At 45.5% G+C, this 16345-nt stretch overlaps 1 protein-coding gene across 1 annotated transcript in view; it reads left to right on the forward strand.

Moving 5' to 3' along the window:
- The window catches only part of MCM3AP (minichromosome maintenance complex component 3 associated protein), a 129812-nt gene that overhangs the window by 26669 nt on the left and 86798 nt on the right, over nt 1–16345 (forward strand). The window contains exons 7-8 of the mRNA XM_073633706.1: nt 767–906; nt 4279–4476. Of these exons, the coding sequence (XP_073489807.1) occupies nt 767–906; nt 4279–4476 (338 nt within the window). The remainder of the gene's footprint in view (nt 1–766; nt 907–4278; nt 4477–16345) is intronic.

Consider the following 16345-nt stretch of genomic DNA (forward strand, 5'->3'; position numbering starts at 1 on the left):
ATAAACACTTTCAATTTGTATGCAATCAGGCAGACCCTTGCACTACGTAGTTAAAAGTAAATCTAAAGGAAATTGAACTGAAGAAATTGTGTAGCCAGCCCAAGAATCAACTTCTGTGTCCTGAACTCCATGATGTGGAATTTTACAAGTACGTTTATGAGTATGTCCTATATAATTTTTTTTTTTTTTTTTTTTTTAGTTGTCTTTTATGGTACCATGGATTTGTGAGGATGTAATTTTTTTCCTAACAATTCACTTTTAGTCTTGCCCGAGATGTGTGGGTTTTTTTTTTTTTTATTTAATTTTTTTTTTAACTCTAATACAATTATGTTTGGGGGTATAGTTTCGGGAAAATTTCTGAAATTCTCATAGGATGAAAAACAAAGGGGTCGTTGCATTTTGAGTGTTTTTTTTTTTTTTTTCAAGTGTACTTTATATTTTATGCATGATTTGCATTATTTCTTAAGCTATTTTTTGTGGAGAATAGTGAAAATGCATGTCTGTTTTGTGGGATAGAGCAGACGCTCTGGGATAGTAACCCTTTCCTACAAATCTCACCTGGGACTTATCTGACAGGAAGCTGACCCCACAGATGCAGTTTTTGTCCTAAGAGATAAATACTTTAACTCTTTGCCACACTTATTAGTCCTACTATGCACGGGGAAAATAAAAAACATTATCAAAAAGTCTCCTTGTAACAAGACAGGTCAAGCAGTGTTTTGTTTCATTTGTAAACACTTTTTTTTTTTTTTGTTCTGTTTTGTAGCACGAGTGAAGAGGACAGAGCTTGATCAAGCAAATGTGTTTGTAGGAACCTGTCCAGATATGTGCCCTGAAAAGGAAAGATACATGAGGGAGACGCGCAACCAGCTTAGCATCTTTGAAATTCTTCCAGGAACTGACAAGGTATTATTAGAGATGTTATAAATGTGCATCCCTGTACCTCCACTTAAGAAAATTTTTAAAGCATTTGTCAAGGCAAAATTAAAAGACATTTTTTAATCATACTTTATGGGACTTGGGAAAAGTATTCGAGTACATCGGGTGATGCTGCTCCCTTTCACTGGCAAACAAAAGCTGTGGTTCAGTATAACTACTCTCAGCATGCCTCAGTGTCCTTAGGAGAACAGATGTATTCTTTCTGCTATGTGAGAAGCAAATCATTTCAGGTTTCTCTTTTGCTTTGCAGGTGTTTTTTTATTTTTTTACTAGCAAGCTTTAGTTGCTGCATTGCCACTGAGGCATGTTTTTGCGGCTTCCAGGATTGGCTACTTCTTGGCTTTGCCCTGAAGGGCTGTACCTGGATCCATCTAGGTAGAAGCAGGGCTGGCATGTAATGTTGGCCACTGAACTCTGCTTTAAGGGCTCATCTAGGCACATGGCAGGGTGCTGTACAGGCCCAGGACTATGGTCCACCTGTCTGGAGGAGCCATGTCCCTGAAAATCCCTTAGAGCGTCAAGACTGCATGATGGGAGTGGGACATGTCCCCTATGCTTTGCTTTTCTACCTGACTTGGACCACAGGAAGTCTTAGATCCACCACTATGGAAAGTCGAGGCCGTGGCTCTTACTCTCAGTTGCTCCAACTGTTTACTTTGGTAACCTGTCAAGCAGTGACTGCTCCACTGCCATTTTGATTTTGCCACCACTTTTTGGATTGGCTACATAGTTGCATAGTCTGGTTGAAAAAATAAATTTAGTTCTTCTAGTTCAGTGATGGTGAACCTTGGCACTCCGGATGTGTTAAAACTACATTTTCCATTTTGCTCATGCACTCTGAAGTGTAGTTGAGCATCATGGAAAATGTAGTTCCAAAACATCTGGGGTGCCAAGGTTCACCATCACTGTTCTAGTTCAACCAAAAACACACTGAGAAAATCCATATACACAGTCCTATACCCACAGTTGATCCATGGAAAAAAAAACAATAAAGCATGATTCAATTTGCTCCAAAAGCAGTGAGCAAATTCCTTTGATTCCCCAGAAGGTGATCTGATAGATGGATCGACTACCCCTGGTGCTAATTCATATAACTATAAGTATCCAAACGAGTGGGGATGGTGCTGCGCTAATCCAAAACGATAAATAGATAAATAGAGAGCGGGCTGCAGTGCTCAGGGTATAAATGTGTATAAAGCTAGCCCAAACACATGGGCGTAGGGTGTATTAACAGTGGGTGCAATAGTATAAAGTAATGTGAGGTCCAAATTACAATAAAGTATAGCTAATCTCAAAAAATGGTAAATCACTATATCCGGACTTGTGCATATAGATAAAATGCAATGTCATCAACATAAACAATTTAAAGCATGCAGTGTCAAACAGATCAAATAGTGCATATATAGGTGTGTGGGTTGCAAAGAATTAATATACCCTATTTACAGCAAGTAGAATTAAAAAATAAAATACAAATCAGTGCTCAAATGGTAAAAAACATACAAACATATATACAGTCCAGAGAAAGTGACTTGTGCAAAAAAAAAAAATCTTCAATGACTCATCAGTCCTTAAAGTGCCAAACAGTGAATTAGTGCAAACAGCAAACTTTCTTCATAGACCAATCTCTTGGATGGGTGGGAGGTGTGAAGTGCATAGACAAGACAAGGGATACTCGATCCTCTTCATGCAGCAATCCTACACTGACCTAACTACCCCTTACCTCATTATACTGAGGTTACAGCATAAATCGGGCGGCACAGTGGTGTAGTGGTAGCACTTTCGCCTAGCAGTAAGAACGGTCGCTGGTTCGAATCCCAACCACGACACTACCTGCTTGGAGTCTGCATGTTCTCCCTGTGCCTGCGTGGGTTTCCTCCGGGTACTCCGGTTTCCTCCCACACTCCAAAGACATGCCGGTAGGTTAATTAGATCCTGTCTAAATTGTCCCTAGTATGTATGAATGTGAGTTAGGGACCTTAGATTGTAAGCTCCTTGAGGGTAAGGACTGATGTGAATGTACAATGTATATGTAAAGCGCTGCATAAATTGACGGCGCTATATAAGTACCTGAAATAAATAAAATAAAAAATAAATCAAACATCGCTCATATCAGCTCCTATGGGGGTTGGTCCTGGATCCTGGACTAGATCTCTGTATGCCTTAGGTCCTCAAGGGGCAGGGCAGCCTTCCAAATCAGGAACATCTCCTCATGACTAAGTATCCAGTTATATCTTGTGCTTTTAGATGAACGCCGCTCCGCCGAGCCACATTAAAAAAAAAAAAAAAAAAAAAAGGGCTCCGCACCCGACAACTGACAGCTCTGCCACAAAATTCGCTAAGGGGCGGAGCCACCTGATGACTGAGGCGCAGTGGGAGTCGTGGAATTGTCATACGGAGGAAGCCAGTGCCCTGTGCAGATTGTTTGTTTGTTTCTTTCTTTTCTTTCCTTCCTTTTTTTTTTTTTTTTTAATGCAGGTTCGGCGGAGCAGCATTCAGTGTGATTGATGATGGATCTACATTGGGACACACACACACACACACACACACACACACACACACACACACACATACACATTTTTTTTTTTTTTTTTTTTTAATTAATAAGGAGCTTGTCAAAAACTGTCTTTATTTACCCTACTTTTTTTTTTTTTTTTCCCCCCTGAGTTAGGGGTGCTATGTACGCTATACTCATTCACATATCGGGGGGGGGTGTAAGATGGGATCTGGGGGACCCAGATTTTTGTGGGGCCAATTGCTTTATGGGAAGATGTGGTTAAAATATTCTTGGCAGTTGCAGAGGTATGTTGGTGGTGTTATGACAAAAATAGTTTCTAGCTATATTAGGATTCTGTGGTGTTGAAATCAGGGAGGTTAATTAATCTGAATTAGAAATAAATAGCTAAGGCTTCATGCACACAACTGTATAGGGGCTGTGTAATGACTGTCCCGGTACCCGCTGCTGCCACGTGCATCTGCCTGTTAAAAAGCCTTAGAACAGGTGGCTATATGCAGTTGTGCGTCAAGGGTTGTGTGAAGTATCCACTTAGGTACTGACATATGATCCGAATGCAGGTAGTGTGCATTTGGAGCATATATCATACATGTGAGTGCTTTATGCAAACCCTGGCACACAACTGCAGACAGCCACCTCTTCTATAGCATCTCAATAGGCAGCTGTATGTGGTGACAGCAGGTACTAGGAACGTCATTACGTAGACCCTGCACACTGTATGGCTGTGTGCAAGAAGCCTAACTGGTTTAGTTATGTTTAAAAATAGAACTTGGTACTAATCTGTAAAGGTATAACTTGCATACTGTGCAAATTTTTTATTTCCTTAGATTGACCATGCTACTGCCATTAAAGAGTATAGTCGTTCTTCAGCTGATCAGGAGGAACCACTCCCCCATGAACTCCGCCCTTTGCCTGTGCTGTGCATGACGATGGATTATCTGGTTACTTATATCATGGATAATGGGGAGAACAATTACAGAGATTGGTATGATTTTGTGTGGAACCGAACACGAGGAATTCGAAAGGTAAGAATGGACTAAGATTTGCAGAGAACACATTGTGACCGCATAATGTAAATCTCACTAACTCCATTTCTTTATCGTACATCATGGGACATGGAGCCTTAAGTAATTACTTAATGGGTTATAGGCCACCTTCAGGTGTTGACACTGGTAAACCCAATCAAAGGAAGTTTACTCCCTATATAACCCCTCCTTCTTCCAGGAGCACATCAGTTTTTTAGCCAGTGCCTAAGGTGTTGGTCACGAGTGATGAAGTGTTTTGAGGAGCTCCAGGAGGGTCCATGCTGAATTTAAATTCCTCCATAAAATGAAGCCAGATCCATCCAGAAGGGCCACTGAGGCCTAAAGTGGATGGTACCTGGGACCTCGTATCCGAAGCATGAGGTTTTGCCTGTAATGCCTCTCTTTGTAGGGCTGGACCCCAGGAACCCAGGGCTTGGGTCTTGTTACATTACCTCAAGCTTCCTGATGAGGTGCTTATACAAGGCCCAAGGCAGGTGGACCCTGTTCTTACGGACCCAGTCCTTGAAGGTTTGCTAAACGTAACCCGCCGTGATGGGTGAAAGTTGGATTTTCTGTTAATTCAGCAAAATCCTGCGACTAGGACAAGGTAAGGGAAGAAAACATGGATAGTAAAAACATCTATGCAGTTTCTTTTATTATAAGGAAAAGATGTTGTCATGCCTTAACCACCTCAATACTGGGCACTTTCACCCCCTTCTTTCCCAGACCAATTTTCAGCTTTCAGTGCTCTCTCACTTTGAATGACAATTACTCAGTCATGCTACACTGTACCCAAATGAAATTTTTATCCTTTTGTTCACACAAATAGAGCTTTCTTTTGGTGGTATTTATTCACCACTTCATTTTTTATTTTTTGTGATATAAGCGAAAAAAGAGCGAATATTTTGAAAAAAAACCAAAATTTTCTACTTTCTCTTTTAAAAGAAACCAAAAAAATTAAATTTTGTCGAAAATTTAGGCAAAAATGTATTCTACCACATGTCTTTGGTAAAAAAAATCCTGATAATTGTATGATCATTGGTTTGTGTGAAAGTTATAGAGTCTACAAGCCATGCTACGCATTATTGAAAATGTATCAATCCTAATGCACTGATGGCCTAATGCACTGATCTCATTTCTTGAGGCCCTAAAATGTCAGGACAGTACAATAACCCCCCAAAAGACCCCTTTTTGGAAAGAAGACAGTCTGAGGTATTTAGTAAGAGGCATAGTGAATTTTTTTGAAGTTGAAATTTTTTCCCCACAATGCTTTGGAAAATTAAGAAATATAGATTTTTTTTTTTTTTTCTTCACTAAATTGTCATATTTACAAGTTATTTCTCACACACGGTGCAGGCATAATTGCAATTACACCCCAAAATACATTCTGCTATTCGTCCTGAGTATGGCGATACCCCATGTGTGAGACTTTTCCACAGCCTGGCCACATACAGAGGCCCAACATCAGGCGTTCTAAAGGCATAAATTACACATTTCATTTCCTGAGTACCTATCGCATTTTTGAAGGCCCTGGAGCACCAGGACAATGGAATTACCCACAAAATGACCCAATTTTGGAAAGAAAACAACCCAATGTATATTCTATGAGGCATAATGAGTCTTTTGAACATGTCATTTCTTTCCACAAGTTTTTGGAAAATGTGGAAAGAAAATGAAAACCTATTTTTTTTTCTCACAAAGTTGTCAATTTAGAAGATCTTTCTTACACATAGCATGTACATAGCCAAAATGACACCCCAAAATACATTCTGCTACTCGTCCTGAGTATGGTGATACCCCATGTGTGAGACTTTTCCACTACCTGGCCACATACAGAGGCCCAACATGCAAGTAGCACCTCCAGGCTTCTAACACATAGCATGTACACACCAAGAATTACACCCCAAAATACATTCTGCTGAGCAAAAGGTAAAAAAAAAAAGCTCACCTGTGGTTTTAGCAGGCAGGAATACCGTTCCAGAGCAGCCAAAGGAAATGTCCACGAATTGTCCAGGCAGCAGACAGATATGGAAAAGTATGAACATGGTTCAGTACAGTCCAAGGTTTAGCAGGCAGTTCAGGTAACAGGCATAGGCATGGCCAGTCCAGGTGGCAGGCAAAGGCATGGCAAGGTCATGTGGCAGGCAAAGGCATGGCCAGTTCAGGTGGCAGCAGGCAGCACTTTGTACATTGGCCCTTGGTCAGGTAAGACCTGAGGACAGGGGTAGAAGCTTCTTCCCACCCAAATCTCTACGAAGCCTCCGAGTCTCCAGACCCTAATCCGAGAAAACTAAAAACCCGGAGAAAAATGTTTTCTCCACTCGGAAAGCCTTTTCTGGAGCCCCTCACATATGTGAGACCCCTGTGCTGTACAGTGGCAGGGCAAATGATCAGTTCAGGAGGCAGGCAAAAATCATGGTCATTTAACAGTCCGGGTCAATTCACGTTGAAGGCAGAAAGATGTTTGGCAGAGGCATAGTCGTTAACAGTCCGGGTCATTCACAGAAATGGCAGATAGTGGAAAAAAATCATCTTCACTGTACTAATAGTGTTGTGAAGTATGATAGCTCCGATAGCACGTTCCAATACAGAGCCCTGGCTCGGAGGGACATTGGGGACAGTAGTATCGGGTGTCACGGCGAATTCCTCTACTTGCACATACACAACATTTTTTGGGGGGTTTGCGACCTGTTCGGGTAAGAGGGAGGATTTCGGGAAAGTGCCTTTCATGGAGTCTGGCTAACGCATCGGAGCGAATTAGTTGAGGGGCTTGGCCTTGGGGATAGAGAAGGGCTGTGAAAACTTCTTCTTGGAATTTTAGATAGGGTAGGGAACTTCGGGTGCACTTAGAAAAAATGATATAGGAATTAAATAGGGCAAGTTGCATCAAATAAATGGCGACTTTCTTGTACCAAAATAGTGATCTCCTGGTGGCCAAGTAGGGCTGCATCATCTGGTCGTTCATATCCACCCCCCCCCATGTATAGGTTGTACTCATGCACACATTTTGGCTTCTGTATGGGGCCTCCTCTTCTCTGAAGTTCCACCAAGGTGTCGTCATGTATTGTTGAAAGGATGTAGACATCTCTTTTTTTATCTCTCCACTTCACCGCTAGTACTTCTTCAGTTCGCATACTGGCCATTTCACCCTGCTTCAATTTCTTGGCGACCAATCTTTGTGGGAAGCCTTTGCGGTTGGTCCGTGCTGTCCCACAGGCCACAGTGTTCTTTAGGTACAAATGGCGGAAAAGTGAGAGACTAGTGTAGAAATTGTCTACGTAAAGGTGGTAACCTTTCCCAAGTAATGGTTGGATCAGCTGCCAGACAATTTTGCCACTTGTTCCCATGTAGGTAGGGCATCCAGGGGGGTTTAGCTGTCTGTCTTTTCCCTCATAAATGATAAAATCATATGTGTAACCCGTGGCCCTGTCACACACCTTATAAAATTTTACCCCACGTCTGGCTCTTTTACTGGGGAGGTATTGTTTTATTCCCAGTCTTCCGGTGAAGTGCACCAGGGATTCATCCACACATATGTTTCTATCAGGGGTAAACATCTCCTTGAAGCTGGCGCAAAAAAAATTGATTAGGGGCCGAATTTTGAATAACTTATCGTAACTGGGATGATTTCGAGGGAGGCATTGGGCATTGTTATTGAAGTGTAAAAATCTCATGATCATCTCATAACGGGTTCTGGGCATAAATGACGAATAGATCGGCATGTGGTGGATAGGTTGGGTAGACCAGTAGGCATGGAGTTCATTTTTATTTTGTCAGCCCCATGTTGAGGGTTAGGCCAAGGAAAATTTTAAATTCTTCTACGGTGAGGGGTTTCCAAACAAAAGGACGGGCATATGAGGAACTGGGATTGTTGGCTATATGTTGGCTGGCATATAGATTACATTGCTCCACAATGTAGGTTAGGAGATCATTGGTAAAAAATAAATGAAAATAATAAAGTGGGGTTACATTTTCCGTCTGCATCTGAGGGCATGGCTGGGCTGTGAAAAGGGGTATTACAGGTTCTACTGATGTATCGGGCAGCCATGTTGGATACAGTAGAACATCTGGGAGGCTAGTATGGGCACTGCCTCGTTGATGGGATCCGTTGCTAGCATCTGGCCTATCTTCTAGGAAGGTTGCAGAAGTGCTGGTGGATGCCTGCCTATCCCGGAGTGCTGCGCTGCTGGTGGATGCCTGCTGGTGGATGCCCTGGAGTGCTGCGCTACTGGTGGATGCCTGCATATCATCCTGGAGTGCTGGGCTGCTGGTGGATGCCTGCATATCATCCTGGAGTGCTGCGCTGTTGGTGGATGCCTGCTGGTGGATGCCCTGGAGTGCTGCGCTGCTGGTGAATGCCTCCTCCTGCTCATTCTTCCTGATTCTCCTTGTTAGGATTGTATCTTCCTCTGTTTCCAACTCGGAGCCACTGCTTTCCACTGGCTCATAGTCACTATCCGAGTCTGATGGAGAGAATTCCCCGCTACTCTCGTCCGACATACTCTGGAGTATTTGGAGAGCCTCCTCTGCGCTGTAAGACCTTTTTGTCATGTTGGCGGGCAGATGTGCCAGATGGTGGGCGGCTGTGCCAGATGGTGGGTGGCTAGATGTGCCTGATGTTGGCGGGCAGATGTGCCTGATCGTGGGCAGATGGTGGCTGGCAGATGTGCCTGATGGCGGGCGGGCAGATGTGCCTGATGATGGTGGGCGGCTGATGTGTCAGCTGTTGACGGGCTGATGTGTCAGCTGTTGACGGGCTGATGTGTCAGCTGTTGACGGGCTGATGTGTCAGCTGTTGACGGGCTGATGTGTCAGCTGATGACGGGCTGATGTGTCAGCTGATGACGGGCTGATGTGTCAGCTGATGACGGGCTGATGTGTCAGCTGATGACGGGCTGATGTGTCAGCTGATGACGGGCTGATGTGTCAGCTGATGACGGGCTGATGTGTCAGCTGATGACGGGCTGATGTGTCAGCTGATGACGGGCTGATGTGTCAGCTGTTGACGGGCTGATGTGTCAGCTGTTGACGGGCTGATGTGTCAGCTGTTGACGGGCTGATGTGTCAGCTGTTGACGGGCTGATGTGTCAGCTGTTGACGGGCTGATGTGTCAGCTGTTGACGGGCTGATGTGTCAGCTGTTGACGGGCTGATGTGTCAGCTGTTGACGGGCTGATGTGTCAGCTGTTGACGGGCTGATGTGTCAGCTGTTGACGGGCTGATGTGTCAGCTGTTGACGGGCTGATGTGTCAGCTGTTGACGGGCTGATGTGTCAGCTGTTGACGGGCTGATGTGTCAGCTGTTGACGGGCTGATGTGTCAGCTGTTGACAGTGTCAGATGGCGGGCGGCAGATGTGCCTGATGGCAGGCGGGCAGATGTGCCTGATGGCAGGCGGGCAGATGTGCCTGATGACTGGCGGGCAGATGTGCCTGATGACTGGCGGGCAGATGTGCCTGATGATGGTGGGCGGCTGATGTGTCAGCTGATGACGGGCTGATGTGTCAGCTGTTGACGGTGTCAGATGGCGGGCGACAGATGTGCCTGATGATGGCGGGCGGCTGATGTGTCAGCTGATGGTGGGCGGCTGATGTGTCAACTGATGACGGGCTGATGTGTCGGCTGATGACGGGCTGATGTGTCGGCTGATGACGGGCTGATGTGTCGGCTGATGACGGGCTGATGTGTCGGCTGATGACGGGCTGATGTGTCGGCTGATGACGGGCGGGCAGATGTGGCGGCTGTTGGCGGGCGGGCAGATGTGGCGGCTGTTGGCGGGCGGGCAGATGTGGCGGCTGTTGGCGGGCGGGCAGATGTGGCGGCTGTTGGCGGGCGGGCAGATGTGGCGGCTGTTGGCGGGCGGGCAGATGTGGCGGCTGTTGGCGGGCGGGCAGATGTGGCGGCTGTTGGCGGGCGGGCAGATGTGGCGGCTGTTGGCGGGCGGGCAGATGTGGCGGCTGTTGGCGGGCGGGCAGATGTGGCGGCTGTTGGCGGGCGGGCAGATGTGGCGGCTGTTGGCGGGCGGGCAGATGTGGCGGCTGTTGGCGGGCGGGCAGATGTGGCGGCTGTTGGCGGGCAGATGTTCACTGACAGGTGTTTTCACTGTTTGGGGACACTGTGTTTTGGGGACACTAGCTGGGTGATCAGTGGGTAAACAGCAGACAAACAGCTTTATTACTCACTGATCTCCTGGCTGCAGCACAGATCTCTCTTCCTCTCCTCACTGACAGGCTCTGTGTGAGGAGAGGAAGAGATGAGAGCAGTTACTACGCTCTCTATTTACATTACATGACGACTGTGATTGGACACAGTCGTCATGTGATCAGGAGGGCCAATCACAGGGCCCTCCTGTGTTGTGCTGTCTCTGGGGGACACAGGCAGATCGGGATCGTGCCGCTGCGCAGGCACGTGGCGGCGCGATCTCCTGTCATCTGCCACCCCCTCCCCCTTGTTTACTATACGATGGCTGTGATTACACACAGCCATCGTGCGGATCAGGAGGGCAAATCACATTGCCATCCTGCCGCTCTGAGATGCGGCGTGTCCGAGTGACACGCGCGCATCGGGATCGCGCGGCTGCGTGATCCCGCTCCTTTTGAAGGACGTTCGGGAACGTCCAGTCAGAAGGAGGGAGCTCCCACCCGGCCGTACATGTGCAGTGGCTGGGTGGGAAGTGGTTATTATCTCCACTAGATGAAGCCTATGCACATACCTTACTCTGTTGTCTCACAGTTTGCTCAGTTCCGTGTCTGGCTGCTCAGCATGTGGAAAAAGATTTTTTTGCAAGGTACAAAATCTACAAAAAAAGACTTTATTTATTTCCCCTGATGGGACCAGAGGGTTAGGGGGACAGCAGCGCTGCACCCTCTAACATTCCCCAATCCCCCCCCCCCCCCCGCCGTGGGGGTTGCGCAAGGTCCCGCTGTTTTACGGCTAAAGTCTGCTACTGTGGCTGTATTTTTTTTCACATGTCTGTGCCTCACTGCAGGAGGCTCTGCCGCCCCTACCCCCCCCCCCCCCCCCCCGTTCTCGTGTTGGGTCAGGGACCCGAAAAACTCTGCGCCAGAGACATTTTAAATAAAAAAGGGGGCAGAATTTTTTCGGAGGGGGCGGGGCCTAAACGCAGGTGCCGTGAAACATCCGCGAGGACGCATGGCAGGCTAAATAGCAGATAAATACAGCTGTGTCAGTCTCTCCTCTGCCTATGAGGAGGAAACCAGCTGCCCTGCACACATGGACACACGAGCTGTTGGACACGTATGGGTTGCAAAATTCAGGAATGACACTTTCCAGCACTAGGCTGAACTTTATAGCAGCTTGAAAAAGTCATGACTATTTTCAGCGTTTAAGTGCAATGTGTATAGCACCTCTGTTTTTGTACTTAGGACTATGCCTGCCAAAAAAGACACCACGAAAACCAAAAGTGTAGAAGTTTCACCCCCAGGCATTGGGATTTCCAGCTGTATTTGCATGCTGTCATCCTCGCCTGAATTACCAATTATGGCAACTCAGGGTGAGCCATTGGAGCAAATTGATGGTGCAGCTGCCTCTCACATCTCAGCACCTGTATACATGACTGAAGGTGCCCTTTCCTCCCCCCTCCAGGGTCTAGAAGAAAGATTAGTGGCTTTAACCACTTCAAGACCGCCGCACGACGATGTACGTCCAAACTTTGAATGGGGATATCGTTGTTATGGCAGCAGCTAGCTGCCATAACCCCGGTATCCCCGTTTTCGTGCGGCGGCCGGCTGTCAGATAAAAGTGGTCCCTGCGGCGGATTCGCCGCGAGATCACTTTTATCGGTGGCGGGAGAGGGCCCCCCCCCTCCCGCCGAGATCCGGTGCCCTCCGCCGCTTACCGGAGCCGTCGGTAGCGGTGGAGGCGATCGCGTCCTCCTCCGTGGTTTGTCTGGAGACGAGTGAGGCCAAGATGGCGCTCACTCGTCTCCATGACACTGCTGGGCGGAAGCGACGTCAAAACGTCACTTCCGGCCACGTCTCTTAAAGGCACATTTTTTCAAATGTCATTTTTCTAAATGACTTTTTTTTTCTTTTTTTTTTTTTTTTTTTTTTTTTTTTTTATTGCATTTTAGTGTAAATATGAGATCTGAGGTCTTTTTGACCCCAGATCTCATATTTAAGAGGTCCTGCCATGCTTTTTTCTATTACAAGGGATGTTTACATTCCTTGTAATAGAAATAAAAGTGACACCATTTTTTTTTTTAAAACAGTAAAAATAAATAAAATATTGTAAAATAAATAATAAAAAATTTTTTTTTAAAACCCCCCCCTGTCCCGACGAGCTCGCGCGCAGAAGCGAACGCATACGCGAGTAGCGCCCGCATATGAAAACGGTGGTCAAACCACACATGTGAGGTATCGCAGTGACCGGTAGAGCGAGAGCAATAATTCTAGCCCTAGACCTCCTCTGTACCGCAAAATATGCAACCTGTAGAATTTTATAAACGTCACCTATGGAGATTTTTGAGGGTAAAAGTTTGATGCCATTCCACGAGCGGGCGCAATTTTCAAGCGTGACATGTTGGGTATCAATTTACTTGGCGTAACATTATATTTCAAAATATAAAAAAAATTGGGCTAACTTTACTGTTGTCTTATTTTTTTATTCAAAAAAGTGAATTTTTTCCAAAAAAAGTGCGCTTTTAAGACCGCTGCGCAAATACGGTGCATAAAAAAAAGTATTGCAATGACCGCCATTTTATTCTCTAGGGTGTTAGAAGAAAAACCATATATAATGTTTGGGGGTTCTAAGTAATTTTCTAGCAAAAAAACCTGTTTTAAACATGTAAACACCTAAAATCCAAAACGAGGCTGGTCCTTAAGTGGTTAATCGCATCCTCCATTCAAATGGCTAGGAAGCGTACTAGGTCCCCCTTCCCCACTTCAGCTTTGCAAGGGGAACAGTGGGCACACAATGAGGTTTTAACCTCAATCGATCGGGAAGAAAAACAAACCGATGATTGTTCTGCTGAAGAAAGAACGGTAGATGAACCTTTTTCAGCTTCTCAATCTGAAAGATTGCTGATACAAACTCTTACAGCGATGGTTCGTTCCACTTTCCCGCTGCCTCTAACAGAGTCCCCTGAAAACTTGGCCTCTTCCTTAGGTTATTTAAACACTTCCCATCCTTTGCATGCATTTCCTGCACATGCATTACTTGAACAGCTTATCTTTTCGAAATGGGATAAACCGGATAAACATTTTCTCCCTCCTAAGAGGTTTTCAATTCGATATCCTCTGGAGGAGAAATTCTCCAAAAAATGGAAAGTACCAGCAATTGACGCTGCGATTTCCAATGTGAATAATAACTTGACTTGTCCTGTGGACAATGTACAGATGCTTAAGGATCCAACAGATAAAAAGTTGGAATCCCTGCTAAAATCTTCTTTTTCCATAGCAGGTGCTGTCACTCAGCATCATGAAGAGGCAACCCCCCTCACCAAGGTGGGGGGGAGACTTCTGCAATTTTCAGAAGTCTGGAAAAAGAATATTTAGGACAGATGGGTCATCTCCACAGTAACGCTGGGGTACAAGCTGGAATTTCGGGACTTTCCACGGTCTCACTTCCTGAGATCAAGCGTTCCCAAAGATCCAGAGATTTAAACAGTCTCTGTTTCAGGCACTAGACCGATATAATATCTCAAGAGGTGATCATACAGATTCTGCAATCTTCATTCCGGGAGTAGAGAATTGGCAGGCGGACTACTTAAGTCGCCAGCAATTATTTCCAGGGGAATGGTCTCTTCACCCCAACATATTTCGGGCTGTTTGTCAAAGATGGGGGACTCCGGACGTGGATCTTCTAGCATCCAGGTTCAACACGAAGTTGGTCAACTTTGTGGCCAGAACAAGGGATCCATTTGCATGCGGAACGGATGTGGTGACACCATGGGATCAGTTCTCACTGATCTATGCATTCCCCCCCTATTCAGTTGCTGCCTTGACTTCTTTGCAGGATCAAGCTGGAAAGAAAGAAGATAATTCTGGTGGCACCAGCATGGCCCAGAAGGTCATGGTACGCAGAAATTGTAAAGATGGCAGTGGAGGGCCCATGGCCCCTCCCACTAGGCCAGATCTGCAATCTCAGGGACCGATATTCCATCCTTCCTTACGGTCTCTAAATTTAACGGCTTGGCTATTGAAACCCACATTCTAAAGAAACGTGGGCCTTCCGGGTCAGTTATCTCTACCCTGATTAATGTTAGGAAGCCAACTTCTAGAACTATATATTATAGAGTCTGGAAGGCTTATGTTTCCTGGTGTGAATCCAAGGGTTGGCACCCTCGGAGATATATCATAGGCAGAATTCTTGCCTTTCTACAATTAGGGGTAGAAATGAAATTGGCCCTAAGTACTATTAAAGTGGAGGGCCACCCTAAAATAAAAAATATCATCAAAAATCGTAAAAAAAAACAAAAAAAAAAAATTTGAAAAAAAAAAAAAAAATTGTTAACTTACCTGAAACCCTTGTTGCTAGGCAGTCTTCCTAATCTACCTCTTCCTACTCCGCGGCGCCATTCCTGCTCTTCGGTGAGCGGCTCGTTGCCTTCTGGGAACTGTGTGTGTCCCAGGAAGCAACGGGGCCATTCACAAAGCGCCGCGCGACTCGCGCATGCACAGTAGGAAACGGGCAGTGAAGCAGCAAGGCTCCACTGCCTGTTTCCCTTCGTTAAGATGGAGGCGCCGGCGACCGATCCGATGGACGGATTGGCCTCTGGGGGCCGACTTTGCGGGCTCGCTGGACAGGTAAGTGTCCATATTAAAAGTCAACAGCTACAGTGTTTGTAGCTGCTGACTTTAAAAAAAAAAAAAAATATAGTAACCGGGACTCCCCTTTAAAGGCCAAGTCCTAAGCTTTATTGGTCTTATTTCAAAGACCACTTGCTACTCATTCTTAGTCCGGGGCTTTATACAAAGGGTGACGTGGCTTAATCCACCCGTCAAACCTCCCTTGAACCCTTGGGACTTGAACTTGGTTTTATCTGTGTTACAAAAACAGCCATTTGAACCAATACAACAGATACCCCTAGTCTTTCTGACAAGGAAGTTGGTATTTTTGGTTGCTATATCCTCAGCAAGGAGGGTTTCAGAATTGGCTGCTCTTTCTTGTAAAGAGCCATATTTGATTTTTCATGAGGACAGAGTGGTGTTGCGCCCTCGTCCAAGCTTTTTGCCAAAAGTAATTTCAGGTTTTCACCTGAACCAAGATATTGTCCTGTCATCGTTTTTTTTCCAAAACCATGTTCCAGGGAAGAAGTCACTACATTGTCTTGATTTGGTGAGAGCAGTGAAAATCTATTTAGAAAACTGCTCAGATTCGTAAGACTGATGTCTTATTTATTCTGCCGGAGGGTCCTAAGAAAGGACAGGCAGCGTCAAAATCCACTGTCGCTAAGTGGATTACATAGTTACATAGTAGGTGAGGTTGAAAAAAGACACAAGTCCATCAAGTCCAACCTATGTGTGTGATTATGTGTCAGTATTACATTACATATCCCTGTATATTGCGGTCATTCAGGTGATTATCTAATAGTTTCTTGAAGCTATCAATGCTCCCCGCATAGACCACCGCCTGTGGAAGGGAATTCCACATCCTTGCCGCTCTTACAGTAAAGAACCCTCTACGTAGTTTAAGGTTAAACCTCTTTTCTTCTAATTGTAATGAGTGGCCACGAGTCTTATTAAACTCTCTTCTGCGAAAAAGTTTTATCCCTATTGTGGGGTCACCAGTACAGTATTTGTAAATTGAAATCATATCCCCTCTCAAGCGTCTCTTCTCCAGAGAGAATAAGTTCAGTGCTCGCAACCTTTCCTCATAACTAAGATCCTCCAGACCCTTTATTAGCTTTGTT

Source organism: Aquarana catesbeiana, linkage group LG06 (assembly GCF_042186555.1).
Source record: "Aquarana catesbeiana isolate 2022-GZ linkage group LG06, ASM4218655v1, whole genome shotgun sequence".
NCBI classification, from domain to species: Eukaryota; Metazoa; Chordata; class Amphibia; order Anura; family Ranidae; genus Aquarana; species Aquarana catesbeiana.